The sequence below is a fragment of the Natator depressus genome, chromosome 5 (assembly GCF_965152275.1).
Source record: "Natator depressus isolate rNatDep1 chromosome 5, rNatDep2.hap1, whole genome shotgun sequence".
Taxonomy (NCBI): domain Eukaryota; kingdom Metazoa; phylum Chordata; order Testudines; family Cheloniidae; genus Natator; species Natator depressus.
In genome coordinates this window covers 94,427,501-94,454,693 of record NC_134238.1, presented here as the reverse complement: position 1 = coordinate 94,454,693, position 27,193 = coordinate 94,427,501, and the positions used below count along the sequence as shown (strand labels likewise).

At 40.1% G+C, this 27,193-nt stretch overlaps 1 protein-coding gene across 4 annotated transcripts in view; it reads left to right on the top strand.

The window, feature by feature from the left end:
* Positions 1–27,193, top strand: part of PCSK5 (proprotein convertase subtilisin/kexin type 5) — a 303,081-nt gene that overhangs the window by 96,119 nt on the left and 179,769 nt on the right. For all 4 annotated transcript variants that reach the window (XM_074953227.1, XM_074953228.1, XM_074953229.1 and 1 more), the window contains exons 4-5: positions 5,258–5,401; positions 7,723–7,799. In XM_074953227.1, coding sequence (XP_074809328.1) covers positions 5,258–5,401; positions 7,723–7,799 — 221 coding nt within the window. The remainder of the gene's footprint in view (positions 1–5,257; positions 5,402–7,722; positions 7,800–27,193) is intronic.

The window sequence follows — 27,193 nt, the reverse complement described above, 5'->3', positions numbered from 1 at the left end:
TGATACACCCACATCTTGAATACTGCATGCAGATATGGTTGTCCCATGTAAAAAAATATATATTGGAATTGGAAAAGGTTCAGAAAAGGGCAACAAAAATGATTAGGGGAATGGAACAGCCTCTGTATGAGGAGAGATTAACAAGACTTGGAAAAGAGACAACTAAGAGGGGGATATGATTGAGGTCTATAAAATCATGACGGGTGTGGAGAAAGTAATTAAGGAAATATTATTTACTCCTCATAACACAAGAACTAGGGGTCACCAAATGAAATTAATAGGCAGCAGGTTTAAAACAAACAAAAGAAAGTATTTCTTCATACAACATAGTCAGCCTGTGGAACTCCTTGCCAGAGGATGTTGTGAAGGTCAAGACTATAACAGGGTTCAAAAAAGTACTAGATAAATTCATGGAGGATAGGTCCATCAATGGTTAGAGATGGTGTCCCTAGCCTTTTTGCCAGAAACTGGGAATGGGCAACAGAGCATGGATCACTTGATGATTATCTGTTCTGTTCATTCCCTCTGAAGCACCTGGCATTGGCCATTGTCAGAAGACAGGATACTGGGCTAGATGGACCTTTGGTCTGACCCAGTATGGCCATTCTTATGAGAGAGTATGTAACACAATAACTACAAAACTCCAGGCACAAGTCTAGCATTGAAAGAATGTAGCAGATTGCAGAAAACCCCTTTAATAGCTGACTCACTTCTTTTAAACACTGTGCCTGTTTCTTAATTGCAGGAATAGCTTCCAAACTGTCCACATTCAAGTGATTCTTTTGGCCTCTCACCTCTATGAGACTTGAACTGCAAGTCTGAGGGAAGTTCTAGATCAGTAATTTTCCTCAGAACACCCTTCTTGCTTCCTAAGCATTTTTGGAACACAAGAGTCTCTCTGCCCTTGCAGAGGTTTCTGATTAAATGCTAACTGTCGTGTCATTAATGTTTTGCAGTTAAACACTACAAAGAGAAACATCAGCCTTTAACTGCCTTTTAAAAAACTCAGTCAAATTATATTGGGTGAGGGGTTGTTACTCCTTTCAATGATATCCTTCAGGCAGTGGGCAAAAACAATGTATGCTAAAATGATGCTCTTTTACTGTGACTAAACTAACTTGTCGGTGGGAAGGTAGGATTCCACGTACTTGCCTATTCTCTGTGGCGGAGGTGGAGAAATCAATCAGCAATATTTATATGGATGGATCTGGTAAAAACCTGTGACTCCCAAGGTTTTGTATGTTAACAAAGTTGGTTGTTGTGGGTTTTTTGTGTTTTTTTTTTGGTCTGGTTACTGCTGGGATAGATTTGACAACTAATCAATATTTTAAAATAGCCAACCAAATATAAAAATGATCCTTAGAACTTCACATCAATAGAGGTTAAGATAAATTAAGCCTCAATCCTGCAAATTTAACTTAATGCATCTTAGTAGATCCATTGATTGAAGTAGGATAGCTCATGTGCTTATGTAAAGTTAAGCAGGACTGGGGGCAAAAACTACAACTGCAGACACACAAAAAATCATGTTCCAAAAAGAGGGAACAGAGAAAATACACTGACATTATTGCGAATTAATAAGATGCTTCAGTACTTGCCCATTGTCCAGTTAATTTTAGGCACTTGCTTTTTAGGCACAAAGTCCAGTTAATTTTAGGCACTTGCTTTCTTATTTTAATGACTATTCATTATTTAGGTAGCTCTGTAAATCTACACAGTGCTTTCAAACATTTACAACACAAAGTCCCTGTCCCAAGGATCTGACAACGTAATTCAGACAGATGAATATGAAACAGATAATAAAGTTTAAACACAATACAGTTAAGGAAGAATGATAGAATGGAAGTCTACACTGGAGATTTCTCACTAGAAGTGATTTTGAAGGAGGGATTTAAAGAGGTGGAGGAGAGAATTTATAGTGGACAACAAGTTGGAGTCTGTGCTAAACTGCACTGTAGTTGAGGTTGAAAGAGCATTTCTATTAAAAGCTAAATTTTCAAACTGCTTTAAAATTGACACACCTAATCAGATTGGCCTGAAAAATGGTATGCCAGTTCAGAGTGTGGGGTACAGTTTGTGGTGCAATTTTGGGGCAAGAGGAGCTGATTGTGAGGCAGGGGATTTGTGGTGGAGAAAAGGTTGAACTTGATGTGGAAAAAAGAAAGGGAGCCAGAGACAGGAGAGAATGAAGGAGATGGGAGCATGGAGGCAGAGAACTGCTCGGAGCAGCAGGAGAGGAAGATGATTCTAATAGCAGCATTTTGCCTAGACTAGGAGGGAGAGGTGAGAGGAGGACGAAGAGGATCCATAGGCATGATGAGAGATGACAAAGGTGTTGTTAGTAGTAGGGGTTGAAAGGAAAGGATGGATTTTAACAAAGATGAGCTCCATCTTCAGCTGCAGTTGCTAGGTGCTTGGCAGAGATGGGGATGGGAATGATGATGGCTTTATACCACCTTTTCATCCCTTATATGCCCCCTATGCTATGGCTGAAGGATGGACTGGGTGTAGAGATATGCCAGCTCTATACTTTCTGGAGATTCTCCTTTGCCAGGGGATTCTCTGACCACCCATTTAGTTTGGCTGTCTTCCCAGTGCTGGAGCACAAAGTGGGGGCCAGGATCTGGCACAGTATATCAGAAGAATCAGTTAATCATTCACTAATGGGGTAGGTGTATCTTGTCTTGCTTTTTTGTACATCAGTGTAGGAAAGAGGCCAGTGGGAACCTCTGCTGCTGCCCAGAAGCAGATATTCAGGCATGGGCAGCCTGTTGACAGCACTGAGAGAGAAAGGAATCATCTTCTGGTAGAGGTCCAAGGGCCTTTCAGGGGAATAGGAACCAAACACCCACACACTTGCCCAGGGCAAGTGGTGAGACTAGACAAGTGGTTCTAAACCTTTTTACTATTGTGAGCCACATCCAATACTACCCATATGGCCCTGAGGATGTCACATGGGTCACTGAGCTGTGCTGATTGGGCCACAAGCGGCCCATGGGCCGCAGGTTGAGAACCACTGGACTAGACCAAGAAGCAGAGCAGCCAGAACTGCTAGTTCTTCCCCAGAGGGAAAGGGACAAGCCTAGGAACAGAACACCCCAAGGGCTGCTGCTCATTTCAAAGAAAGGGAGGAGAGGAGGAAAGATCTAGTGGTGGGTTGCATGTTGGTTATTGGGAGTCATTTTCCCCTTTCTTCATTCCCAGCAACCAGGAAGAAAGGAAGGGTGGAGTTTCTGTCTTTCGTCAGACTGAAGGGATTATGTGCCCCACCTCCGACCTGCTGGAGAATACTTTACTTTTAGTATTGGCTTCTGGCTAATAAGTCTACTCCTCTAGCTCAGAGGTGTCTGGTAAATATGTCAAGGCATGATCATCTCAGAGTGGTGAGTCAGCATAGTTCAGTAAATTGACCCTGGGGCAGGGAGGCAGGAACTCCCATCCCACTTCCGCCTATGACTTGCTCTGTGACCTTGGGCAAATCACTTCACCCTTCATGTCTCCATTTTCCCAGCTGTAAAATGTCAGTAGTCATATTTATCTACCTCACAGCTGTTTGGTGAAGATTAATTGGTTTGAAGATTGTAGTGCACTTTGAAAAAAACAAGGGAACTCTATGTGCGAAGCACTGTTATAATCTTTAGCACTGCAATGGTAACACCATCCTGGATGATGGCATTGAGAGAACCCACCCAGACTTGATGAAGCATTATGTGAGTCTTTGCAGTAGTTCAGAATGCTGTTTTATTATTGTTTGTATATCACAAAGAGTCTTGAGCAGCCACTGCACAAAGTGTGCAAAAAAGGAAGTGTAGAGTGATGCTAACCTTAAAAAACAAGCTGTCTGCACATTTTTGAATGATATACATAACTCTACTTTCAATCCTCAGCTAGACATTCTTTGGAGTTGATCCCTAAAGTTGTACAAATGCCTTGTTTATACAATGCTTAATAGCAAACTTGCTTTAGTAACCTCTAATAAACACTGTGAAATCCACTGGTTTGTATATTGTATCAAGGTGCAGTGAATGGAAGGTGGCAGTGGTAAGAGCGGTCTCAGTAGTAATCTTACATTAATTTACACCACATTCTGTGCTAACAAATTGCCTTCAATGGGGTTACCCCATTCCCTCCCCCTGTGTATAAGTCAGGGCAGAATCTGTCCCTTTTTATTTAGTTGAACTGTTTACAGTTTCCAAAATGCTAAAACATTACATTGAGGTGCATGTGCAAGGAAATGGGGAGCGGGGAATGAACGCTGAGAGCTTTCATGTGGCTACTGTTGCTATGATACTAAGTTCAAGCATTTCTTTCTTTCTTTCCTTCTTCTTTTTTCCCCCTCCTTGCTCTCACTGAGTTGGAGAAAAGCAACACTGATGAGGGTCTGAATGGTTCGGGCTTCATAGGGAACCACTTTGTCTATGGGTCAGAGAGTTGCTAGTGGGGGTATATGAATACCCAAGTGTCATTTCTCATTTCCATAGCAAGCCAGATTTTTTCATATAAATGGCGGATGTACTCATGTCACAGGAGAGTCATTTAATTTTTAGGTACTCTAAGCTCTCTCCACACCCATTCCTCAGCAAGTTGTACCCCGACATGATGACGTATAGCCATCTACAATTCATCAGGCATCTTAAGCTGCAAGTTTTTCAGAGGGTTGTTTTGGTTAAAGGTTCTTAAGTCCTGCTCATCTCCTGCTGATATTGCACAAAACCTGCCAAAAGCCTTCTTTTGTAGATAGAAACGAATCTGGATTAGTTTCCAGACATCCAGTAAAGAAATTATACAGCACAGAAGCTCCAAAAAGCAAGTTCTGTTTCCAGGGCTGTTTCTCTACAGACTTATCTCTACAGACGTTTCTTTACAGACTTATCTGCGTATGATTTGTTTTGCTGAAAAATTCAAATGCACATTTCCAGTGAGCACATCAAATGGTCAGAAAAAAAAATTTGTTTCATTTTATACAGGACTTCTAATTGGGCATCATAGCTAATAGCTGCCCTTTTCTACTGTTGGGTATTTAAAAAGAAATAAGCAGTTCTAGTGATTTCCATTTCATTTAGCGTTTCTTTTAAATTATCCTGGTATTTGTTAATGAAGACACTGATCTTCCGTATCTGCTATTCAAATCAATACAGTCATCTGCTGATAATTTAATTGGTTATGATAATGAATAAGCTAATATCCCAACCCTCCCTCCCCCCACTGTTCAATTATCTCCAACATCCAATGCATTTATCTCCTCTTCTCTCTTTAGCACTGCAGTGATAACACCCATCACTGTCAGTCAGATATGAACATAGTAGGTGCTTGGAAGAGAGGCTACACCGGAAAGAATGTCGTGATCACCATCCTGGATGATGGCATTGAGAGAACCCACCCAGACTTGATGCAGAATTATGTGAGTCTTTGCAGTAGTTCAGAATGCTGTTTTATTATTCAGAATTGAGATTGCTGCTTGTAGAAAGATGACTGTGTTGTTCTGGTTGATGGAGAAAGAAAGAAAGAAAGAAAGAAAGAAAGAAAGAAAGATTTTCTATAACAGCAACAATAAAAGGAAGGAAATTATAAAAAATTATATTTTTTCATATGGAAATAATCTGTAGGATAATATGTTGTATAATATCAGTTTAATATCTGATTTGTCTTCCATAAGGAATCTATATCCTTATGGAATATAAGGAGGGGGTTGAATTCAATGATCTTGAAATTTTTCACCCCATATCTAAATGCTTTGACCTGTGGTCCTCACACTACCATCACTCTCAGAGCTTTTGAATATGCTACACATCTGCTAATTTCAAGAGTATATAGCTAAAGGGAGAGTATAAACCCTGGTAGAGCAAAAATATTTGTCTAGAGAGATAACAGCCCATTCCTGAAGGTCTTAACTTAATTATTTCCTCCTGAGTATTTATTTAAGTTCAAGCTATCCATCCTATGGCTAGAAAAAATGTAGAGGAAAAAAGGGGTGTGACTTGCACTCATCTACAACACTTTGGGGTCTCGCCAGTGTAGCTCTGTTGATTCCAATGATGTTATCCCCAATTCACACTACTGTAAATGAGAGGAGAACCATGCCCTTTGTTTATTGTAAGTTTTCTATGGCCTTACAGGTTTTCTGTCTGCTTGTGTTTTGTCACATTTAAACAATTGGTTTAAAATAAATAGGAATATTTGCTTAATGTACGGAGAGGCTGCTTTCTTGGTAGGTAAACTTTTTGTCTTACCAAAGCTGACATTGTCCTTTCAAGCTATTTAGAATCTCAGGGTAGTGCATTGCTAGGGGTGATTATTCTAGGCCACAGATTAGTCATGATGCAGAAGTGCACGACCTTGGGTGTCTTATTGTTTTTATGAAATGGACTGTGCATGCTGTACATGAATAGCAGTGAAGAAAATAGATGAGTGCATTTGGGATGAAATTCTCTTGTGCAGAGGGCCAGCACAAAGGGTGCTAGCTGTAGGGGTGAATTTCATCCTGACATAGCATTCAAGACGTAGAGATGACATCCGGTCCAAAAAGTTAGAAATGGGTCCGCAGTTCTAAAGCCATTGATTTTGAATTAGCCACACTTACGGCCATATCCTGCCATCCATCCTGTGTATAAACTCCCTTTTGAAATCAACAGGAAGTTCTGCCTAAAAATCAGTGACAGGATATAGCTTTATTTGTCAATTTTAAGATTCGTTCGATCTTCACACGCACTACATCTTTCATGTTAATTCCCAGATCATAGGTTATTTAAACAAGCCAGGTACAACTTTCCTCCCTCATAGATCAGACGAGATTGTATCAGATGCCACTAACTTCATCCCAGTCCTATCCTTCCAGTGAATATAATGCAGCTATTTACTCCCTTCCCCACCTTCTCCCCCTGCCAGCGAGGAATTTCCCCAGGGCAATTCACTGGTTTGATGACAAATGCCTTCTATGTGGCTACAAACAGGAAAATTTGAGGTGGATGTGGTAACTGGTTTTGAACAAACAAGAGATTAAAAGGATCTGCTTGCCATGTCAACGCACCACATGCTACCACATCAGTTAACAGAAGCCACAGAAACAAGCAACTGTTTGCACTATAAACTATTTTCAACAGGAAGAATCTTGGTAAATGCGGACAATATGACAAAAACACACATTTCACATACATTACAAACAGTTCTGCTCCCTGAAAAGATAAGGAAGTTTAAAAAGGTATATTCTTTTCCAGAGTGTATAGTTTGTGTTATGTGTTTGAACGGTATGTGGGAATATTTTCTTTGAGGAATATAAAGGATCTCTGCTTCCTAAAGTTTCAGGAGTTTTTCTTTTCTTAGACTATATCCAATTGTTATTGAACCTAGATAAATGTAATGCAAACCTCGTCTCTTTTTCAGGTGTTATATACAGAGGTGTCAGAGGAGGAATATAGAGTTTTATGTAATAAATTTACATATGTGACAAGCAGCTCTTCCTATTTCATAATGGTTGTTGGAAAAATACTTTTGTCTAATGTATTTGTTTTCCTCCACCCTTTCCAAAACAAAATTTTAAAAATGTAAATCCTGTAATTATTGAACATATAATCCTTTCCTAAAACATCACAAAACCGCAGGAATGTTAGTTAACCTAATTACTCTCTTGTAGAAACCTGCTGAAGAATGTATGTGGGCCCCATGAGTCAATGGCTAATTAATAAGAAACTGGTTCTCTCTCTCTCTTTTTTCTGTTGGTTACAGGATTCGAATGCCAGCTATGATGTCAATAGCAACGATATTGACCCCATGCCTCGGTATGATGCCAGCAACGAAAACAAGTAAGGCCTGTTCACTCTGGCATGTTTGACATTTTAAATGCAGTGCCTCAAGTAGAACATACCAAATCTGCCAATGTAGTAGGGATGCACCCGAATGTCTCCATAAAGCACTGAGATTTGCATTTAACTCTATGTTACGTATATATAATATAATGTGTCTCCTCACACGCTGTAGAGCACTCACTCTGTGAGTAGATGGGTGTACTTACCTGAGAATTTATAAGTAAGCATTTAAAAATGAACCCATTTTGAATTTGTTTTTTGGCAAGTCTAACCTTTCTTTCAGATGCTGTTTCTAAGCAAATTATTGGAGTCTGGTACTGTGTTTTGTGTGGACTTTGCCTTAGCTTATGATTTCCTTGCACTTTTAATTTTTGTGGTGTTGTGAGGAAATATACTTCAATTCAAAATTAATGGAGTTTTGTGTGTGTGTGTGATTTTACTAGAGGCAATTTAAAACTAACTAACAAATGGTAATTAGTTCTGATTGTAATTGTATGTCCTTTGTTGCTGATGGTTAGATATTTCTGTTTGAAAGATAGCTTTCTCCTTTGGAGATCAGCTTCTTGTTTGATGTTATTCAGCAGTTATTTTTAATGGTCCAAGAATCTCCCTGGGAGGCTCTTGGTACCATTCTTGGGGCACCTGAAAGAGCCCAGCACTATCACTGGAGCCCCGGCGGACAGTTATGTATCTGTTAAGCATGGTACTTTGCACAGGGAAGTATAATCCTTTTTATAGAATCATAGACATTAGAGGCAATTATCTAGACTCCCTGCCACTGCAAGATTATTCCTACATTATATATACATGGCAGGTATTGGAATGTTACTTGCCTGCAAGATAGATTTGCATTAGAGAAGCGATAAGGGAGGAAGGTTTTTCCTTCTCACCACTCCAGTGTTTTAGGCTATTTCTTCTCCCCCTCAGCCCTACAGTGCTCGTGTTACAGAAGCCATGCTTGATTAGTTTCTGTCTGAAACCCATCAATGCTGCAGCCATTATGGTCAGAGGGTTCTCTCCAAAAGGACACTGAGGATCCGATCTTGCTCCCAATAGAGTCAGTGGCGAAACATCCATTAACTTAAATGGACAAATCCTGCTCCTGCAGCAAAATGGTGGTGGGCTGTGCAGGGTTGGTGCATACCCTGTGCATCAGAGAGCTCTGCCTTCAGGGACTCCTTGTATAATGTGGCTGAGATATTGATGGCAAAGGAAGTGGTGCTGCTGGGCCACTTGGATTTTCTTAGCCTCGAGAGGGGAACGATACAATGAGCTGCAGTGTCTCTTCCAGTCTTTGGGTTGCAATAACTTTCATGGCAAGGGTGGGCGGATTCTGCCAAGTGCCCAGTTTGGCTAATCAAGCTGAGTGTTGTGCTTGGGATTTGCCCACTTTTGTATTGTCTCCTCAATGCCCACAGCCCCTCTGGGTTTGGGAAGAAACGCTTCTTCAATCAAATATTTTGCAAAAATTTCAAGAAAATGTATGAATAAACAATTGAAAATGAATGCATACAAGATCATCTGCTACAATAGTATTTTCTCATAGCATGAATGTGCCGCTTAAAGCTTACTAGCTGTGTAATTTAAGACTTTATGTAATATCCATTATAGTTTTTTATAAAGATATTATAGTAAGATCTGGATGAGAATTAATCAGGGATTTGGCTATTAAAACAGTGATATAGGAGGTTGTAAATGACTGAAAAATTCATTTCACACAGAAATCTATTATACTGAAATTGATTAGAATAGCATATCTAATAAATTATTATTATTAACTATTTTATGTGGGGTTGTAATGTTAGCATATGTTCTAATTCAGGTTCTCTCGTTTGCTGTTGTTTACATGCTTCAAGCATTATTTTCTAGACACAAGTAGATGCATGAACTATTTTCTTCTCTCTATACCATCGGCACATTTCTTATCCTTTTTTCATACTGATGCTCACTTTTCTGAATAATGTCTGTCTTTTCTTTACTAGAAAAATCTTCTAAAACAGTAGTGCAATTAGATAGTAACTGCCAATAAAACCATATTGCATTGAAATCTGTAAACATCCTGCAGATGTGGTTTACTGTAATGTTAAACAAAAAGGCTCATCTGGAACAAGCTATACAAAACTTGCTGCTATGCTAACTTGGTGAAGCAAGCAGCAAACCCAAGATCACAGACTACATGTCAACAAGAAAAATGCTAATGATCAAATTGAATCTGTTAGGAGATGCTTCTAGGACATCTGTTAAATAAAACAGAAAAAAAGAAGCAAAATAGACTGCAAAGAGTCTTGCTCTTGTGAAATGTACTGTAGCACTTTTCAGTTGAGATTCTTAAAGTGCTTTACACAGGGGCCTATTATCATCTTCATTTTAGTGATGAAAAATTCAGGTACAGAAAGGTCAAGGCCTTAATTGTCAGACGTGTCTGTAAAGTTTGGGTTCCCAACATCAGGAATCTCTGGCTTGATTTTCAGAGGTGCTGAGTACCCTTAGTACTCAGAGCCAGATTTTTAAAGCTATTTAGGTGCCTAAAAATGCAGATAGGCACCTAGTGAGATTTTCAAAAGTGTGTTGGTGCCCAGTTCCCAGTGGGTGTTAGGCACCTAGGCATCTTTGAAAATCCCGCTAGGTGCCTATCTTTAGGTGCCTAACTACCTTTAAAAACCTGACCCCACTGACTTTCAGCTGGGATTCTGGTTGCTCAATACACCTGATAATCAGGTGCCAGGTGTCTCAAATTGGTCCCACAAAAATGGAGGCACCCAAAAGAAGTGGTCACTTTTGAAAATGTAGGTCTTAGCAACTTGCCCACGATCATAAATAGGAGTAGATAAAGAACCCAAATCTCCTGACTCTCAGTTCCTGCTCTAACACTGCTCCAACGCTCAACAGTGCATTATAATGTTCCAATTAAAAAAGGACAGTGGGACATAGAAGTACACATCTGCAGGCTAAGCAAATTTATTTTATAAAGCAATATAATTATGGGGGTGGAGTGATAAGAAGGAATAAAAAGAAATGCTGCAAAACTAAGCAGGTGTCTTCGTTGAGCTTTGCTAGGACACAGCTGGGAAACTTCAGGGTACTGGTACTGTTTGCTAACTTTTCTCTTTTAATCAGTAATGAGGCTTATTAGGAATATAAAATTATGAGCAAGCAAAAATTGGGATTTGTGAAAAGGCAGTAGATAAACTTGAATGATGTATTTTGAAATGATATTTAAAAATAAAGTTGTCAAGTGTAGAGAATGGGGGGGGAGGAAAAAACCTTAAATCAATCTCTTGAAGCTTTTAGTCAAAACTAGAGTAGGACGATAGTGTCTTTAACTACTGTGGTATGTAGGAGTCCTGCCAGAAGTTTACTTTGGTTTCTACAACTTGGCAGAGAATTGTGAAGCTTGTAAATGGTATGGGCCTATACTAGAACTTCTCTTTTGCACAGCTAAAGACACCAGTCAGCTGTGGATGAAGTCATTCTTGCTATGCAAGTCATCTTGTTTTGATTTAGTGCTGAGTGCTGCTGCTTAATTCTATGTCTTTTATTTAGCTGTCACCTGTAAACATCATTTTAAAACAACTGTGTCACTTAGCCATCAGAACTCACTGGATAGAATGCAAACAGACTTACTGGGTTACAGCCCCACACCATTGGGTAAACTTAGAAATTTAAGAAACGAAAACAAACGTTAGCAACATTAAAACAAGTTTTCATTTTGGACCACACACAAAAAAAGGCATTTCTCTGTTTCAGGCTGAGATTTTCCTTTGATATTTCAGAGCTTAGTAACCTATCTCTTTAAAATGAAGGACTTCTGATCTGCTCCATATGAGAAAGAAGAAAATCAGGCCTATAATTTCTGATTAGGAGACATATAGTTGCTCTGTTGGAATACAGTTCCAAATTTTGCGGCTTCATATTTAATTAAATTAACACATTTTATTTTAATAACCCTATGTATATACTTTTTTAAATGAATGAATTTGTATTTTGCACAAGAATGTGTTCGCACATAGACTGTAAGAATCATGATACAAAAATGCTTGAAGTCGGGAATCTTTGCTGGCCTAAATCATAAAAGGTAAAAAATATTTCTTTGGGTTTCTAATATCTACCGCTCATAGTATCTACACCGTTTTATATGTAGTTGCAAAGGTGGGGAGAGAGTTAATAAGTCACAGTGAGTTTTTTTGCTTTTACTTGGTCCAAAATAATGAGAATGTTTTTTCCAGCAGAAGACCAATATACCCACTCCAAATCATTGCCATTTTTCTTCCTTTGTCAAATTAACACATTTTCCCAATAAAATGCCAAAAGGCAATTCATTTTCTGCCAGTTTATGGATGCACTTTTGTAGTGGACAACAGAATCTATGTTTTAAGTCATTTAATCAGAATGGATATTAGATATCTGACAGGCAGAACAGATTCTAATGCATCCTGAATGGACAGTAAAGTGATTTCAGTGGAATAAAAGGGTCTATTGACTTTATCATGTCATTATTCAAATATGGAACACTGAAGAACCTAATGCAATCTAACACAGAGAGTTTGAATTTTTTTGATTGCTCGCTCCAAAGATCAGTCCTAAGAAAATGCCCTTCTCAGTGCAAGACAAAATGGGGCTTTGGTAACACCAAACATGTCCCCTTTAGGAAAACATAACAATTTAGAAAGGAAAACTAATTGACGGTATGTGTACTAGAAGACACATGGAGACCAAACCTACAGTGGGGCAGAGTTTCATCAGTTCCGCTGAAGTCAATGTGAGTTTAGGTACTCAGAATCTCATGCAGTTTCTCTGCAAGTTTAGTTGATGGCTGTGAGGTACTATTAGGAAACTGCAGATTTTGTTGTTGTTGTCCTGTAAATTTATGTCTGGATTTCTTGTTTATGAAAGTGAGGGACCCAAAAAATATTGGCAAACCTGTTAACAGGCAGGTAAGTGCTATGAAAGCTTTTCCACTGCAGCCCAATCCTGATTTGCAACACTCCTACTATCTAGTCTTGGGCCTCTCTTATGTGTACCAGGCCTATAGCTGGTATACTCATTTTGTGCTGTGATTTTTAGCAGATGTTCATAATTAAGCAGTTTCAGGCAGTATATGGGTAGCTCTCCATAGAACATGTATATTTTACAAGGAGCAGTATTGGTGATTTAGCAGCTAGCCTCAGAGTTAATACTGATCTAGTTCCCCATCAGAGTGGTAAGAGACACCATGACTCTGGAGATCATGTCATCTTTCAGATGAGATATTAAATCAATGATCTGACCTTTTGTTATAATTAAAGATCCATTGTACTGTTTGCAAGAGTAAAGGAGCTAAACGTTGTCTAAAGTCCAGCTTGGATAATCACGTTATGTTTAACTACTTTCCCCTTGCAATTTCATTTCAAAAGTATTCTTCCTCACTGCCTATGCTAAACAATTATGTGGAGTTGCTGTGCACCATTACCCAGCTGTTGTGTCTATTCATTAGATGGCTGCATTTCAGTGGTAATCCTTACATAATCTTTGTCTGCCTTACAGGAGGGTTGAGAGGCTTAATTAATGTTTTAGAATGTTTTGAGATCCTTTGAAGGAACATCCCGTAGAAACACAAAGCATGACTATTAATCATCACATCAGACTGTGTGGTGGATTTGCTAGTGTATGGCCAATAGAGAAATTTGACTTCTGTTCTAAAACAGGGTTTGAACCTATGTCTAAAGGGTCTGTTTGCTACACTACATAATCCTCTCCAAAGTTCAGAGTTGGCTTGAATGGTTATGTTTCTAAAATCAAAAGGAATACATTGGTTTGAAAAGTCACTGAGGTTAACAGATTTCCAGAGGAGGAAAAATAAAAGAGAGAGAAAAGAAAACAAAGTTCCATTTGTTTGCGGGGTGGGGGGGGAGGTTCCTTTCAATGCCTTGGTTTTGGATACTGAGCAGTGTAACTCACTTGAATAATAGATGCGTGAGGAGCAGCAGCCTTTCCTTTCAGACTATGTTAAAACATATTCTCATGATTCACTTTTCCTGTATTTACCCGAGAAAGTATAATAAAAGCTGTCTCCATAGTTCTAATTATTTAAGCTACCCAAAAAGTGGACTCACAGATACAATACTATTGTGAAGTTCTATGCCATTACTTCTCTTTCTTATATATGAATTATTGATGATGATGAGTCAGATCATCCCTTCACATTCTAAGTCCCAGCTGGTCCATGGTGCAACAATATATTAGAGGGAAGATGAACCCTTGTATTGACCTGGGTTTGTGGGGGTTGTGGTAAAGACCTCTTATTTAAGGAAGAGGGATTTTTTTTTTCTGGAAAGAATGGGTTTTCCATCCCAAAACTTAACTGTAGTTTACAGTTATTCATTTAAGTTGGGGCAGACCACATCTGCAATAAGACTATGTTTGTTTTGTGTAGCAGTGTGATAGTCCCGGTTTAACAGGACAGCTGGGTAGGAACTTAAGTAAGAAAATGCATTTCTTTGGGATTTCTCCCTATAGCAGACCTTAGCTTAGAGGACGCTAAAGAGAGTGATTATGATTCTTCATTCTATTGCACCTGTTTTGTGCCTGTGCAATTCCATTGACTTGAGTTTAGGTGTACTGGTCTAATAGAGTGGAAAATCTGGCCCACTGAATCTTCTATTTGTGTTGTGCAGCTAAAGCACACATATCTGGATATACTATTGATTTCCTCTTAAAATACCATTAAAACAACCTTTAACTACAAGTTGGATAGAACACCCACACAGTAACAGTCAAAAGCTGGTGACTGAAACTTGCAGGTAAACTATAAGCTGTTAACCAAAAGTGGAGCTGCATAACTCTAAACTAATGACAAAGAGTTTCATTAGCCATGAAATGTTTTTGTAAGATACATTAAGGGCAGTTCTTTAGGGGATCCCTTTCTCTCCCAAGTGATAAAATGTGGTTGAACAAACTTAAACTGAAATACAAACTAAGAGTTATGTACTTGCCCAACTCTTTGGAATTGTGGCAGGCTGGGAAAGTTGCTAGCAGCAGGTTTGATATTAGAAAGCACAGGACAGGTTGTCAAGGGAAACAAATGGTTTTGTTTGAGGGATACACCTCATTGCTTCTTTAACCTAAGTTTACTACCCCACTTACCATGTACTGCACATAACAGCATAAGCATAGGGTGCCTGGCCATGTACAATCCAGCACACTGTGCCTCATTCAGGCCATGTGGGTTACCCAGTTTAGAGATCTTTTGAGAGTTATGCTGCCATACTAGTTCAGTTTGGGGAAGATGCTCCCCAACCCCCTTTTTCTAGCAGAGACTTAATCCAGCACCCTCTGAAGTCCATGTTAAAACTCCCTTAGAAAATGTAGTTGTGCAGGATTGATGCCTTATTGCATCAACACAAATAAGGGTAGGGTTTGGCTCTGTTTTGACAGGGATTCACCTAACTTGAAATGCAACCAGCTCTAGAGAGAAAACTGTCTGTTTAATAGTGCACAGCAGCATCACATCGAATTTAGGACAGAACACAATACCATAGCCAGTTGAAATTGCAGTGGGAATTAGAGTAGGCAGAATGTAATTGCCTAAGCTGGCATTTGGCCAGGACACCACGGTTTTAAAATACCCTATTCCTTTCTTAACTGTTGTTCTGGGATTGAAATAATCACCACATATCCAAATGAGCTCTGCAGCATGGATAAAATAGCAGGCTGTTAGCCACGTGACCCACCAACACATCACTATGCTATTCCTCTGCTTTGCCTCACCTCTCCATGCTTCCTCAGAGCAGCGTTCTTGTATATTTCAGTCATTTGCCCCACAGAAGAACATAGAGAAAAGAGGGGGGAGGTGCCCCTTTAAAGGCAAAATCTCCCCTTTCCAAAAGCTTTTTCCTAACCTTTTCTCTAGCAACGAATGGGTGTCCTTTGCTGCCTGAGGATGATTGGGAATGAGAATTCCGGCTTGCCTTCCTGTAATTTTTAGGAGCTTTTTCTGTCATGCTTGATTTTATATTTTTGTCTTTGTGTTTTTAGTACAACCAGTTCTACCCATTTGATGAGTTATTTTTATGTGTTTTGTTTTTTTCCCTGCTATACAGAAATGATAAGGCTCTAGTGTGGAGGTTTTGGAAGAAGGGGAATTGCTTGCTCTGGCACTTGAGATGTCACTGGCTGCATAATGACAGGTTTCAGAGTAGCCGCCGTGTTAGTCTGTATCCGCAAAAAGAACAGGAGTACTTGTGGCACCTTAGAGACTAACAAATTTATTAGACCATAAGCTTTCGTGGGCTACAGCCCACTTCATTGGATGCATAGAATGGAACACATAGTAAGAAGATAGATATATATATATATATATATATATATATATATATACACACAGAGAACATGAAAAGGTGGAAGTAGCCATACCAACTGTAAACAGCTAATTAATTAAGATGAGCTATTATCAGCAGGAGAAAAAAACTTTTGTAGTGATAATCAAGATGGCCCATTTAGACAGTTGACAAGAAGGTGTGAGGATACTTAACATGGGGAAATAGATTCAATATGTGGAATGACCCAGCCACTCCCAGTCTCTATTTAAACCCAAGTTAATGGTATCTAGTTTGCATATTAATTCAAGCTCAGCAGTTTCTCGTTGGAGTCTGTTTTTGAAGCTTTTCTGTTGCAAAATTGCCACCTTTAAGTCTGTTCCTGAGTGACCAGAGAGGTTGAAGTGTTCTCCTACCGGTTTTTGAATGTTATGATTCCTGATGTCAGATTTGTGTCCATTTATTCTTTTGCGTAGAGACTGTCCAGTTTGACCAATGTACATGGCAGAGGGGCATTGCTGGCACATGATGGCATATATCACATTGGTAGATGTGCAGGTGAACGAGCCCCTGATGGCGTGGCTTATGTGATTAGGTCCTATGATGGTGTCACTTGAATAAATATGTGGACAGAGTTGGCATTGGGCTTTGTTGCAAGGATAGGTTCCTGGGTTAGTGTTTTTGTTGCGTGGTGTGTGGTTGCTGGAGAATATTTGCTTCAGGTTGCGGGCTTGGTCTGTCTCCCAAGATGAAGTGGGCTGTAGCCCACGAAAGCTTATGCTCAAATAAATTTGTTAGTCTCTAAGGTGCCACAAGTACTCCTGTTCTATTGGCTGCATAGTTTCTCTGTCAGTCTGGATGAGAAGTCTGAATCACAATCAATAGCGATTGATGATATAATGTAATGCACTAGAGGGGGAAGTGGGACAGGAGGAGAGGAAGTTAGAATGTCAGTGGAAATTTATTTACAATGGGGTGGAGCCAGCACCATAAAATTAAGATGACATGGGACTATAAAATTCGAAGTGAGGCTTGGGGATCACAGAAAGTATTACACAGCAAGATTTGGGCTGTCTCTGGAGCATGGGAATTCCATCGTGGCTCTTTCTGCACACTCAGATTATAGTCTCTTTTCCTCCCACATTCATTTCTTTTATTAAAGAGACACTGTGAACTTTTTAGTAAGTAAGTAACTAATCTTAAAAAGTCTAGTGTCTGAGATAGATCATCTTTAAATAGTATGTCCTTGTTTGTTTAATTCCTTTAATATAACTTTAGGAAAAGGAGAAATGGACTGTAGCCATGATCATGTAAACACTTACTGACACATGTGAGCAGTCCTATTGACTTCACTTGGATACTTTACGTGCATAGATGTGTGAAGGACTGGGGCCTTAGAGCTTGTCTTTATGGGGAAATTAACCAGAATAGCTATTGTGGAATAAACTATTCTGCAATAGTTATTCCTCCCCATGTGGACACTATTCCAGAATGGAGAGTCCACTGGGGAGCTATTCTGGAATAGCTATTCTGATCAATTTCCCTTGCAGACAAGTCCTGATGGAAGGAAGAATGAAACTCTCTAGACAGAGTGCAGTCAAATGCATGAAGGAAACAAACTGGAAAAAAACCCAGAAATTTTCTTTATTTGCTAACTTCTTAAAACCATCACAATCTTAGGGGTTAAATGTAACAATTGTAGGTACACAAGCTTCAGAGAAATGTGTTATTTTTGAAGATAGAGTACTTATCACCATGGCAGCTCGGTGACCTCCAGAAACATCACTATTCATGCTGCTAGCTATAAAGATAAACATGACAAAAAGAAAGACATCCATCATATGGAACTGTATTGGCTCCATTACGGGTCATCAGCAAGCTTGGAATGCAGGGCCTTTACATCCACAGCACCGACCTTTTCACGCCTCTTTACTCGAAATAAAGGAGTAACTGATAGCAGTAGCTGTTCTCAGCTATGTGGGCCGGCCACTAGAGGGGGACACAACACATACTCTGTCATTGGCTTACATGCTACTTTCTAGGCTTCAGAGGAATGTTGGGAAGTGGGAATCAGCAGTTCTATTCCTGGCTCTGGAGAGGAAAGTGGTCTAGTGTTTATAGGCAGCAGAGACAAGCACATAAAATTGACACATTATTTCTGAATGTCAGTGTTGCTAACTAGATGAGCCTTTGGTTGTCAACTTGGAGAAATGAGTTTTATTCTCAACTTTGCTAGAAGTAACTTGTGCAAGCTCTCAGTTACCCTATGTGTAAAATGGGAGGAATTATACTTTTCTACCTGTTACCCTAATGAAATAAATGTTAAGTAATAAGGGCTGTGAAATGAATAGAATTATTAACAAGTCAGTGGAAAAGCAGACTCCTGGCTCTTAACCAAACACTCCTTTTCCTAGGCTAGCAGGGCAGCTGCTGATGCTACTGCTGCCATGTCCCCTATATCCAAAGTTGTAGCCAGTGCCTATTCTGTAGGTGGGTCAGTGTAGTTGACATCTAATGAGCTCTGGTGGGCTGGAGCATGTTCATTACAGATAGATACAGGTTTGGAAATTTCAGTAACAGTTCTCTAAGAAGTTCTACAGGGCATGTGCAAATTACACTTTTCAGAGACATAAAATTTAGCCAAATCTGGGCAGATTTTCATGATGACAGCAAAAGGCACCTCCTGGCCCAAGGACTTTTACCCTGCCAAATTTCCAATTTCCTGCTCCGAAGCATTGAAGCACAGAAGTTTGTCAGAAAATGATTGGAAAAATTATTTTGTATTGGAAAAACTACCATTTCCCCCTAATCTTGTTCTAAGAAACACTGAACTATTTTTGTGCTGAAACTTTAAAAATAAAATTCTGCCTGAGGCAGAGAACAAATATGGACATTTCAGTGTGAGTGGTTAAAGTTTGGCAAAGTTAAAAGCAACTGAAAACAGGAACTTACAATAGAAAGTATCAGGAAACCTTAACTTTAGGTATTGGTATAAGTTCTGCCAAAATCTACAGTATTTTGTAATTTCCTGTGTTTCTTGGTCATCCATAGCATTACATTCTCCTTTCACAATGGTGCAACACCATTGTTTAAATGTAATGGTCTTAATTCTCCAATGTATTGCATTGTATGTAAGCAGCTACATCTGTATATAGTGTAAAGTTTCCATAAAACATACCTTAATAGTTAATTGTGGCCACTTGTGTAAAGCAGATGTAGTTGCAGTGACAGTGACTTCTTTTGCGAACTGAAGGTCTAAAATAGGTACCAAGCTAAGCTCAGTTGTAATCTCCAGAAGAGTTAGCAAAAATCTACACTGTGCTTATTCCCCAGATGGGTATCTGGGTAGAGTTGGTGTAAGGGCTTGTCTATACAGAATAGTTGCTTTGTTTACCAAAGGGTGTGATGGTCAACCTTTTTAATTAATCCAGTGCAACTTTGTGTGTGAAAAGAAAAGGAGTACTTGTGGCACCTTAGAGACTAACAAATTTATTTGAGCATAAGCTTTCGTGAGCTACGGCTCACTTCATCGGATGCATCGGATGCATTTATGTGTGGACACACTTAAATCATTTTTTAAAAGTTTATACAGTACTGGTAAATTTACAGGGGCAAACTAAACTGGTACAAGCTTTGTTTAAAATATATGCGTGTCCACGCACAAAGTTGTGCTGGTTAAACTAATACATAGGTTTAACTTCACACCATTAGTTAATTTAAACCAGTGGAATGTTTTGAGTAGACCAGGCTTAAGAGGCTGATATCAATTAGGTAGCACATTTAAAAACACATCAAAACACCATGCTCCATGTCTATCCCTCTGCTGATGTTTCCTGTTGAGATAGAGGTGTACCTTTCCATCTCCCCTTCCCAGGGTATAACGCCTTTTCTTTTTTTTAATGGAATGCTGTCTGGCACATTGACGATGGAAATGACAATCTGATAGCCTCTGTGTAATATGGAACATGTTTGCATGGACACTGAGTGTGAAAGGCACTTAGGGGTAGACAGGAAATGTGGAAAAGAGAAGAATTGGGAAAGCTGCTGAGAAGATCATCATCTGGTAAATTGTGGCCTGTCAACAACCAGCCAGCATTTCTCAGGAGCAAGGAAGGGTCATTTCACAGGTTAATGCTTGAGTACTGCATTAATGCAAACTTTGAGGAACAGGACAGTGGCTGCTGAAGGGGACTGAGAACTTTTTCAGAGCCTGTTTTCCTCTGCAGATGTATTCAGCATTTGTCTTGTGCGCATTTGCTCTTTCAGACAACTGAGATCCTTTCAGATTTCCCTGGTAGCAGTAGAAGGACCAGCAGCTCAGATGTTACAGGATTCTTGTGAAGTGCTGCTGTATAGACAAAGGAATGAATAGCAGGGGCTGTGGACACCAAATCCATTATCCAGAGTTGATCACTTTACATGTGTAGCCCAGAGTCCAATGCAGCTGACTTCAATAGACTGAGTTGCACCGGTGTGAAAGTGTAACTTTTCCTTTAGTGCATCATGTCAAACCTGTTTTATTAATTCCCAAAGGGCATGTATCCTGTTTAAAACTATAAGTAGCTGCAATTGAAACTGGAGGGAAGCAACCAACCCTGACTTCCCACAAGCAATGCTACTGTAAAGTGATGCTGCTATAGAATGTTCCGAGAGATAACCTTGAGCTCTGAGAACTTATATCCAAATAGGCATTATTTGGTGGCAGATTAATTCATTTTTAGTGGGCTGTGATCAGTCTCTAAATGGCTGATCCTGAAATAGGACTCTGAAGATTCTCATCAACATCTAGATTTGCTCCTGGAAGTGGCCTATTACACTCCAAAAAGCTCCCTTCTTCTCTTTCCTTGGAGGCATGAACTTGGGTTAATACACTTGTCATAGTTTTGCATTGATACTGAATTATATATTGAAATGCAGGTGGGATGAATTTTGTTGTGGTGCAGAGCATCATGTAAAAAGTGCACCAGCTTTCCGTAGCCCAACACAGAATGCCACAGTGGGGGCTAAGCCTGGGACAGGACCACAGACCTATGTTTATGTGGACACATTGGCCCCAGCACCTAATATAATTGTGCAGAGAGGCCGTGGGTATTATTGTTAAATAGCAGCAACGATGCATCTTGCCCCTAGTTTGGGGGTGGATTTTACCTCCCCTACTGTTCCACCCTCACAGAGCTTGATTACTTGGGGTTTATGTATGCAGAGTGGATTTCAACCAGAGATATCTGAGGTAATAAATGAATAAATATATATATTACTCCAGAAGTTCTTGTTCCTCCTGTATTTTTTCCTTATAAGAAAACATGGGAAAACATTTTCATTTGTATTTATTGTATATATTTATACATTGATGGTTGCTTCTGTCCGTTGCTCACAGCATTTATATCTTTGTGTCAAACAAAATGGTGCTGCTGTGAATCAAACCTAGACTACGTTGTGCTTGTTCATGATTGGTTCAGGTGGAACTTGTAGCTTTCTTTATCTACCCAGGAGTTTGAGCATCAGTAGAGGTGTTATTTCATAACCATTAAATGCCAGGACATCAAAATGTAGCCGGAACTAATTTCAAGGGTTATATTAATGGTCTGTGCTTTTTATTGCAAACTGGAGACAACTAATTCCATTCTTGTCTTGAGCTATAAAGATTCAAGAGTGAGCAATTACTTAGATTGGCTGCTTTTACACAATCATCACAATGATCTTTGTTGTGTAAATTTTGCACTAATCTTGTTCTGTCTCCTTCCCTCATTAAGTTGTTTAACAGAGTAGCTAATGTCAGCATTTTCCAGTTTAAACCCCATTCAGAGGGTTAGAATTTGGGCCTCTGCTGTGTGTCATGGAATGAAGCAAAACTCCCTTGTTCCTGTAGATTTAAATGGGGGAAGGGAGAAATGTAGAAACACAAGGATTTCTCTTCCACTGTCGATCTGCCATGGCTTCACTGGGCTACCCACGAAAAGGGTGGCTAAGAAGCCATATTTATAAGAAGCCATAAGCAAAAATGATAGGATTTCTTAATGCTGTTTAAAGCTCATCCTCAATATTCCGTGACCCTCATTCTATCCAGAGTCTCTCTGACTGGTTGGGGATAGCCTCCTCTTGTATGGCTGGGGAGCCAAGAAGTTGAGACCACAGATTCTCATGGAGTCCCAGCCTCCAGTTGTTGAAGCCACACTCCCTGCTTCTACTATTTCTCTGGAACAGGTGGATGTCAGGGAAGAATTACTATTATCAAATATTTGTGTGTAGCATTTGTGATACAGCATGGCCAGAGGGCAGCAGGAGAGTGTTAGAAGGGAGCCTTATTCCCTGTAGAGGGAAGAAAGTTTGCTATAAATTAATTAAAGCACCTGAAGCCAGTCACATGATAAAAAAAACCCTGCTTCAATCAGACAAGTGGAGGGGTTGAGGCAGAGTGGATTGGTGTTGGAGCAGAGAGCAGTTTGGAGGGAAGCGGAGGAGAGTTTGGAGAAGTGCTGTGGTGGGCTAAGAAGACCAAGACCCTAGGTAAAGGGACACCTAGTTTGTGCAGAGGGAGGGCAGGAAGCCCCACAAGCTGAAGGGCAGGAGGGGGAAGTAGCCCAGGGGAAGGAACCACTAGTTCTAGTAGTTTACTGCTATCCCTAGGGCCCCTGGGCTGGGACCCGGAGTTGAGGGCGGGCCTGGGTCCCTCCCTCTCCACTCCCCTCCTCTAGGACACTAGTGGGGCAGTTAATATCCCAATTCAGGGGCAAGAAACAGTGCCCTGAACCCCCACCCAAGAAGAGAAAGTGCGAGACCCATCATAGTAGTGCCGGCAATTTGCCACACATTATAGATGTGCATGGCATTGTGAATTGGGTTTGAGTCTGATCTTACTGGGACACCAGTTTATCTCCATTGAGTTTGTTGTAGTTACTCCTGTTTTGCACTAGTGTAAGTGAGCTAAGAATCAATAATACATTTCCTGCCATAAAGGAGCTTACAATCTAATTCATATAAAAAGTAATAATAACAAAAGAGAAGTCATCTGTCAGACTTCACAACTTTTTTTATTAATTTGTTCCCTCTCTTCTACCATTGTTATTTTTTTTTCAGAAAAGGCAAGGACATACAGCCTTTGATTTAAAAACTCACATTGGGCTAAAATGTGGTGTACAAGGTGTCAGTTGGCAAGAATTTTAAATATATACACATCAGGCCAGATGGCTACAAGATAGTGGTCGAAGGTAGATACATTAGTTCCAGGTTAAGCAGGTCCCTTTTCCCTGGGTAAGATAACAGGGACTATTCCATAACACTCAGGAACTTTCTAGAACTAATTAAGGCAGGCAGGCTAATTAGGACACCTGCAGCCAATTGGGAAGCTGCTAGAATTAATTAAGGCTAATCAGGACACCTGGTTTAAAAAGACTGTCACTCCAGTTAGTGAGGTGCACGTAAGGAGCTGGGAGTGAGAGGACTTGTAGCTGGAGGACTGAGGAGTACAAGAGTTAACAGACCTCAGGAGGAAGGTCCTGTGGTGAAGACAAAGAAGGTGTTGGGAGGAGGCCATGGGGAAGTAGCCCAGGGAGTTGTAGCTGTCGCGCAGCTGTTCCAGGAGGCACTCTAGACAGCTGCAGTCCACAGGGCCCTGGGCTGGAACCCGGGGTAGAGTGTGGGCCCGGTTTCCCCCCAAACCTCCTGACCCAACACAGGAGGTTCCACCAGAGGGGAAGGTCTCTGAGCTGTTCCCCGACCCACATGGTGGATCAGCAGAAACTGCGGGGATTGTTCTTACTCTTTTTTTCCCATGCTGGCCAGTGATGAGGTTATCTGAGTGAACAGCAGATTTGAGCCATGAAAGTGGTCAACTGAGAGCTACTGTGAATCTCTGATGCGAGCAAAATCTGCCAATAAGTGCAGGACCCACCAAGGTAGAAGAAGAACTTTATCACAATACATATAATTGGGACTAAAGTTTTAGTTAACTTATGGCATATTCTTGGTAGTGTGTGTGTGTATATATATATATATATATATATATATATATATATATATATATTACTCCAGAAGTACTTGTTCCTCTTATATTTTTCCCTTAGAATAAAACATGAGAAAACACTTATATATGTTTAGCATTAACCGTGTTTTTAAATTATAACTGCTCAGTTAATTGCACTGAAGAAGAGACAAGAAGGGTAAGATTTTTAAATGCATTTACTCATCTAAAAATGCAGATGGGCATTGCAGATAGTGGGATTTTCAAAAGCAAACATCCAACTTTGACAAAATTCCCAATGACATAGATTGGAGCAGGATTGGCCCCTACTAAGAAAAAATTGTTTAACTATAATTTGCCGTAAACAGAAATAATCAGGCTTCTCCTTTGCAAACCCATTGTTGTAAACCAGTGGTTCCCAAACTTGTTCCACCGCTTGTGCAGGGAAAGCCCCTGGCGGGCCGGGCCGGTTTGTTTACCTGCCGCCTCTGCAGGTTCGGCCGATCGCGGCTCCCAGTGCCTGTGGTTCACTGCTCGAGGCCAGTGGGGGCTGCTGGAAGTTGCAGCCAGTATGTCCCCCAGCCCGCGCTGCTTCCAGCAGCTCCCATTGGCCTGGAGCAGTGAACCATGGCCACTGGGAGCTGCGAATTCTCTCTTTGGACTCACATAATGGATACTATTCAGTGGAAAGCTGATGGATGTGGACTTCATTACTATGGTGCTATGTTGCCTTATGTTGCCTTATTCAGCCAGACTGCTTGGGAAATCAGGGCCAGATTCTCCACTGCCTTTCTTTTTGCATTGTCATCTATGCTTGGGAAAAGTGAGTGCAAAACCCCCTACCATTCTGATTTGGGAGACTGACCTTTAGGTGAATTACTTGGAAGAAAAGCATATATTATCTCTCCCACTCAGAGAGTGTCATGGCCTTATCGTTACACATTGTCATGTGCCATTACACATACTGAATCTATTTCCCCATGTTAAGTATCCTCACACCTTCTTGTCAACTGTCTAAATGGGCCATCTTGATTATCACTACAAAAGTTTTTTTTCTCCTGCTGATAATAGCTCATCTTAATTAATTAGCTTTTTACAGTTTGTATGGCAACTTCCACCTTCTCTGTATGTATATATATACACATCTTCTTACTATATGTTCCATTCTATGCATCCGATGAAGTGAGCTGTAGCTCACGAAAGCTTATGCTCTAATAAATTTGTTAGTTTCTAAGGTGCCATAAGCACTCCTGTTCTTTTTGTGGATACAGACTAACACGGCTGCTACTCTGAAACCTGCCGTGGCCTCTAGTCACAAAGTGATGCTTCTTCTTTCCTCTTTGTCTATAGGACACTATTATGGCACTACCCTATATTATCAAAACGTGTTGGTCCCCTGAGTGCTGATAGGGTACTAACAGTGATCAAGTGCTTGGCTCCAGAAAATGGATGCCCATCAAGTTTTGGCTCTTGACTATTTCCCTGAAATGCATCCTCTCTCTATCTTTGGAGTCTTGCATGTATATAACAATAGCTCTTGGTGGGCCATACAGCAAGGATCCTTGTACTGTGTTGCTGGTTCCTACTGAACATGTTAGTGACTTTAACTTGTTTCTTTCTGTTTGCTTTCCTCTGCTGATTTGCACTTTGTCAATAAAAGTTGACTCACACACAGTATTATTCATAATATAACTAATACGTGAAGCCGTTAATTCCAGCAGTCTGAGAAGCTGGGTATACTTCTCCTTCTCTGATCCCCCGGATTGTTATCATCTGGCGGGTGGGGGGAATCTCTTCAAGATGCCTAGTAATACTCCTTGATGTCTCATACTCTGTGCAGATACAGGCTGCTCTTTCCCCACTATATCACAACATTTAGCAATTTATATGTGGGCTGACTTGTCCTTCTGATATTTGTAAAATGTAATGTATTGTCTATTAACTCCCTTTGCTGTTTCCTGCAATTTCAAATCCCTTACACCATGTCCAATCACATACTGTATCATCGGATATGTAACACTGCATGGAAGCGGTTAAGCTGCTACATTTACTCCCGTTACACTTTCATTGCAACTCCCAGGACTGGAATGTTTGGAATACCTATTTATTTTGTTTTACATAACTGAAAATATTTACCAGATAAGCTTCTAACCTCCTCTTGCTCTGTTTTTCTGAATTCAGAAAGTCGTCTTTACTTTTTTATTCTCATTATCTGGAAATAATCAAGGGGAAACAGTGTGTCCTGAATCAAGCGCCAATGTCTGAATCCAGCAGCTCATCTTCCTAAATGAACAAGGAGTCAGAAAAGGAATAAAATGAAATAAGATTTTCTGGATTTTTGTTTTTTACTTTGGGTTTTTTTCCCCTTGTATATTTGAAAGCATTCTCTGCCACCTTTTTTCTTTTCCTCTTTTATTGAAATCCGAAGAATAAGTAGATCCGATGCAGTTTTTCCTGTATCCTCATTTATTTATTTGACATGGAGCTAACCTTATGGAACAACAGACAAGAAGATGTTTTCTTTATCTGAGGAAGTAGATTCCTGCAGGTACTATATCCATCCCAGACACCACTTGGGCAGAGTGAGTAGCAAGACTTGCCCTTTTTTCCTTTTCAAGTACTTTATGAGTTATCCAACATATAACTTTAGGCGCCACATTGCTGATGCTTTCATTAGAAACCAAAAATCTTGAAATGTTGGATGTAGGTTCAGCTACTCCCCAGGAAATTCTTACCAGAATTCAGTTGTCACTATAGAAGCTTTGAGCTATTGTGCGAGGCTCTTAGGTGCACTCCCTGAGCAGCCTCATAAGAGTCTGACAGATCACTGGGTTCTTCTGGAATAGCAGAGCAGTCAAAATACAGATTTCCCCCCTTATTGGTCTCTAAAGTAGCATTGGCTGAAATGGTGGGATTTTGGCTTCAGCCTCCTTCCATTGTCCATCGTTTTCTTTTTAATCAAGGAGAACTTGTTCTATGCTGGAGAAGAACATAAAAAGAAAGCTCAACATTTGTTCAAAATCTGAAAGAATCAACCAAAATAACTGAGACTATGAAGATCAAATTGAAGAACACTCATTGCTATATAAGGCTGAAAAGTCAGAGTCCAGCTCTGTATGAGAAGCAGAGTTTACAAA